A 5,872-nucleotide genomic window follows, 5' to 3' on the forward strand; every position below is an offset into this window, starting at 1 on the left:
ATAACCAATCAATCCCACGATTATGGAGATAATATAATGCATCCATTAATGACTTTCTTCGTGGATGTAGGTTGTGATCCTCCGACCGAACCACGTAAGTCATTTTGGTCTTTATTTTAATTTGTGTCTTCTAATCTACCAACTAACATGAACTATCACAGATCTTATAAATATGAGGAATATGAAGTGGTATTTTATGAACATCATCTTTCCACAAATTGTATATGCTGAGCACTCGACCCCGTGCAATCATTTTTATGGCCATTCTTATGGATCACTAATAATAAATATCTAAACATGACATGGATTTCTTCGTATTCTAATTTAGCTATCTCGATTTTATGTTATGTCGTTACTTTACTAAAAATCATGAGTTTGGTACACCCTTTATATTAGTTTTTTGTTGAAACCCTTAATATTACATTTGGTGTCACTAGTAATTTTTCCTAGGTTGTTCTTGTTTTCTTTTACCATTTTGTGAAGCCTTAGCTTGTACTAAGTCGTATCCCATATGTTTAACCTATATAAAAAGATAAAATAAAGGCAATTTAGTGCAATAAATAATTGGAAATAAGTTTCTTGGGGAAATCTACGTATATCATACACGCTTTACATATATATTTAGTTATTATTTCCCTGTTAGACAACAAAAATTCAACTATTCAATCAGTGTCAGTGAGATATGTTGAAGACATTTACGAAGAAATAAATGGAAATGATAAAGTGACTTAGAATTTGGTACTTAGAGGATGACATATTTCCTCATTTAGAAATAAAAGCGATCCCCACCGTAGTCAAACTTTGAAAAAAACATTGACTTTTAGTGAATTCCACGTCATTATGTCATCCTCTAAGTAACTCTAGCGTCTCCCAGAAATAAAAGAGATCAAACTGAAACAGACATGCATGAACGATCGTGGCTTTGATTCTCAATTTCTCACACAGGTTGATACTCTCTTTTTTTAAGCTAGACTTCATATATTTCTATAGGTAGTTATTGACAATTTTATAGAAAATGGGAGTGGCCTTTTAGGTTTTTAATATAGCATGAAGAGAAATTGTCAATGTGAGTTGTTTTTATTGCAGCTATTATATTATTGGGCTTAGCGTGTTATAAATTTATGAGTTAATTCCTATATGGCCCCCTACTTTGTGACCAGCTTCTTTTATGGCCCCCAAATTTCTGTAAATTCAAATATGGCCCCCTATTTTCATGGAAATGTCATAACTACCCTTCCTATTAATATATTTTCAAAATAAAATAAAAAACAAAAACCTAAATTCCACCTCACTTCCCTCTCCACCACTCATCTCTCTCCACGTCACCTCTCTCTCCAACTCACCTCTCTCTCCAAGTCAGCACTCTCATGAAGGTCGCCGGTCGGAGAATTTTCCGGCCGACAACCTTCAAACTTAAAAAAAAAAATTTTTTTTTTTCACTCACCTCTCTCTCTCTCTCTCTCTCTCTCTCTCTAAGTCAACACTATCATGAAGGTCGCCGGCCGGAAAATTTTCCGGCCGGCGACCTTCAAACTTAAAATTTTTTTTTTTTTTTTTTTTTCACTCATCTCTCTCTCTCTCTAAAAATTCCGGCGAAGGGGGTTTCCCTTCGCCGGAATCTGGTCTGTTGAAGAACAAACCAGTTCGGTCTGTTCTTCAACAGATCTGGTCTGTTCTGTTGAAGAACAGACCGATCTGGTCTGTTCTTCAACAGACCTATTCTGGTCTGCTCTTCAACAGACCAGATTCCAGCGAAGGGAAACCCCCTTCGCCGGAATTTTTAGAGAGAGAGAGAGATGAGTGAAAAAAAAAAAAAAAATTTTAAGTTTGAAGGTCGCCGGCCGGAAAATTTTCCGGCCGGCGACCTTCATGATAGTGCTGACTTAGAGAGAGAGAGAGAGGTGAGTGAAATTTTTTTTTTTTTTTTTTTTTTTTTTTTTTAAGTTTGAAGGTTGCCGGCCGGCGACCTTCATGAGAGTGCTGACTTGGAGAGAGAGAGAGAGAGAGAGAGGTGAGTTGGAGAGAGAGGTGACGTGGAGAGAGATGAGTGGTGGAGAGGGAAGTGAGGTGGAATTTAGGTTTTTGTTTTTTATTTTATTTTGAAAATATATTAATGGGAAGGGTAGTTATGACATTTCCATGAAAATAGGGGGTCATATTTGAATTTAGAGAAATTTGGGGGCCATAAAGGAAGTTGGTCACAAAGTAGGGGGCCATATAGGAATTAACTGTAAATTTATTATGAAATGATCCCCATGAAAGATAAGCTGTCAATTTCTTGCTATTCTTTCTTTCCAATTTGCTCCATCTTTTTCATCTTTCACGAACAAAAATACGAGTTCACATACATTTATTATAAAACATAAGAAGTAAAACCATAAAAACCACACAGATCATAACACAACACGAACAAAATAAACTCCACATGATGTCACAATACTATTGGAGATATTTAGTATGACACACAACAAAACCATGTCAAAGCAAACTCGCATAGCTAGTGGTTTCACTTAATAATACTGAACCAAACCTTGACAAATAAGAATTTTAATTGGTGGTCTTTGCATGTACTTCGGTGCTCAGATCTATCGTTATTTGTTCGAACAGGGCTAAATAATCATTCGGGTGAGGGTCATTCTCATCTTTTCTCTCGTACTCCACGCACCATTTAGCCAAACTCCCATTTTCTTGACCATCAACAATTCTTGGAGTCACACTGAATATAGCAGAGAAGCTCTTGTAATGGTTTAGGATATCACCATCCAAGCCTACGTGAGTTATAGTCATTTTCTCATCATCAACAAACGACTGCTCCTTAACATTTACAAGTTTACCCTCTGCAAGATTTCATGATGAACAATCAGCAAAGTCTTTTGACCAATAAATTTAAAAGCAGGTCACAGCCCGGGCCAGATACTTATTATACGTGATCACTCAATCAAAATGAACTTCACAAAAAACACAATTTTAATAAAGTTTCATAGTCTTACCGATTTCATAATGCCAGAACTTGATAGGAGCAACATCAGATCCATGTTCACCTTCAAGGATTTCAACGCTCTTATAAATATGGGGAATATGAAGTGGTATTTCATGAACATCGTCTTTCCACAAATTGTAGAGCTTATAAGCGGAACACTCGACCTCGTTTACTACCTCAAGTTTCTCAATAACCATTTTGATTTTTACTTGTTTCTTCTCCTTCTCTATAACAAAAACTCCTGATAGTGTCGTTGTTTGTATGATGAGAATGGAGAGGAACAAGGGACGTGTTTATATAGGAAAAAATAATGAGAATATGTTGATCGTGGTGTTTATATAATATGATTATAGTTTCTATATGAGTGAACAGACAGACAGGTTGGTCCATTCATTAAATGGGATATTTAAGAAGACCTCCATTAATTGATTGATCGTGGTGGGATCGTAAAGTGGTCATTACCAGTGATATGGGTGAGAATAGTCTCACATGGAAGAAAGTTATCCAGCAACCAAAAATATAATGTCTAGATCTTCTCCACTCACTGCCGATTGGTTTTGAGTTTGATGACTTAATATGGTATCAGAGCTAGAACTACACGTGATAGGCTTAAAAGCCACACGTACTCCACGTGTAGCACCCATGAGATATTATTGAGTTGCCTTTAGCAAACCCAACATGAGGAACATTAATCCCGTGAGAGGTTACTGCCCTCTTTCCCAATTTTCTCTAACTCCCTACAAACCTAATAACCCTAAAAGCGTTTTTTCACTTCTCTTTTCTTTCCTAACAGCAACAACGTGGGTTATAGAAACAAATGATAGGGTTCTAGAGAGAGAAAGCTAGAGGAAGAAGAAGGAGAGGAAGGGATTCAAAGGCAACCCGACTACTCGATTTTCTTGGTGTTTAAGGTCAAGGAAATCAGGAGGTGCCACCTGCATGAGTCGTAGTTAGCCTTCGGAGGAGCTTGCTTAGTAGTTTTCTTTCGTTCTTAGGTAGTTATTTCTTTTATGTTTCTTTCAACTCACGTGTCGATGATGCAGAGACATCGTTTTTGTTTTGAGAACTTAATAAAGTTTCTTTTAGTTGATTTATCGTTACTTAATAGCTTCATACTTGGTGTTGTTTATCTCTTTTGGTGAATACATCAATTTTGTTTACTGTTCTGCGGAGTAGGTTTTCATGGCGGTCGACATGGGAATCTAGACTTGGGGCGTTACACCACATCACCCAAAAAAAAACACGTGTTATGCTAACCACGCGACACGTAAATGAACGTGTGAGAATAGTCCCACATGAGAGAAACGCTATCGAACAACCAAAAATATAATGTTTAGGTCCTCTCCACTTATTGCCAACTGATTTTGAGTTGGATGACCACAAAGTTAACAATATAGTGGTGGGTGTTATTACCTCCAAAGAGATTAAGGTAAACGTTAATTATATTTTGACCCTCAAAAGATGATCGACTCACCAAAATGACCTAAAGATGACCAATTTCTATTTCAGCCCATTTTTTTATATTTTTTATATTTGTATTAGTCAAGTTTAACCGTAGACATAATTTTTACTTCTTACCCTTCATTCTAGAAAACATTTCTTCTAGACAAAACAATCTTGTCAGAAGAGTCAAAACTTAATTTTGTCCAGAGTCAAAACTTTGTTGGTCAGATGAGGTTGTATGATGCAGCTAAATATACAAAACAATCTTGTCAGAAGATTTTTATTCTAGACACTCCCTCTTTATAGATTAAAAAAAAAGAATCATTTTTCAACTATCATTTATCAATTTTCAACAAAAAAAAAAACTATCATTTATCAATTTTCAGAAGACCTAGATTTTTACTAATATCTAATGACGGACATGACAAGAATTTAAAATGAGACAAACCAATGTTGATATACATATAACATATAAAAGGAAAATAACATTTGAATAACAAAAATACTTGCTAGAAATAAAATTTCAATTTGATGTGTATTGATCGGAAGATTTTCAATAAGAAAATACATGATCAGGAGAAATCGTAAAATAAATAATCAAGTAGAATATTTATGAAATAAATGAGTTGAATTGGAAAGGGAGCAAAATTATGAAGACAGTGGGAATTGAAATCAGGACCTTTTGAGGTACTGATTGTATACCACCAGTACCCCTCAAATAAAAAACAAAAACGTACATCACGTTGCTTTAGTTTTTAACAAGTGCCAGATTTTCTAATTTTTCATTTTCGTTTTTATTTTTCCTTACAACAGAGGTGGGATGCCTAAAAAAATCAGCTGAAATTGGGTCGAAATTTGACATAGACAGCTAGATATAATCCAAGAAAAAATTTGAATTTTTTTTATAAGTTCACAGAGGATTGGGAATGAATTTATGACTAGCTCCTTGAGCATAGTAATGTTTCTGCTTAATAATACGACTTGACTCCTAAAACATGATCCGAAATTTCCGCTTTCTTGAGCATAGTAACATTTCCTTTTAATAATACTACTTCACACATATCACATGATCCAAAGTGGCCCTGAGGTAGTAAAATTTTCACATGATGTTGCCAAATTTCTTTCTTGAGCATTATTGTTTTCTTTTCTATGTAAACACATCCACACCTTTTCTTAATACACAATTTCCAAATCCAAGAAAGAATTAGACAAGGAAGAAAGCAAAGATCTGGCGGTTGAAAAACTCAAGGTTGTGAACGAGGTCGAACTTTCGGTGGATAAGGTCTACTAGATGTGGAAGGAAGGATGATGTTCATGAAATCCTCAAACATATTCTGTTGGGGTCCCTCCTAATAATAAAAGGGCTCTTAATTGAAATATGATTTCTCTTATTCCTTATTTGGGGAGAAATAGAAACTTTTATTTTAAATCTAAAAAGGAATCCTATTT

At 35.2% G+C, this 5,872-nt stretch overlaps 1 protein-coding gene across 1 annotated transcript; it reads right to left on the reverse strand.

Moving 5' to 3' along the window:
- Window positions 1-2,333: 2,333 nt before the first annotated feature.
- LOC147563734 (major latex protein 146-like) lies at window positions 2,334-3,442 on the reverse strand. The gene is made up of 2 exons (XM_086640175.1): window positions 2,991-3,442; window positions 2,334-2,837 (listed from the first exon to the last, which is right to left on the reverse strand). Exons 1-2 carry the CDS (start codon window positions 3,175-3,177, stop codon window positions 2,548-2,550), a joined length of 477 nt encoding a protein of 158 aa, XP_086496301.1. The 5' UTR covers window positions 3,178-3,442; the 3' UTR covers window positions 2,334-2,547.
- Between the last annotated feature and the right edge of the window lie 2,430 nt (window positions 3,443-5,872).

This window comes from Eschscholzia californica, unplaced genomic scaffold (assembly GCF_041429995.1).
Source record: "Eschscholzia californica isolate CP2 unplaced genomic scaffold, dmEscCali1.0.p SCAF_1, whole genome shotgun sequence".
Classification (NCBI taxonomy): domain Eukaryota; kingdom Viridiplantae; phylum Streptophyta; class Magnoliopsida; order Ranunculales; family Papaveraceae; genus Eschscholzia; species Eschscholzia californica.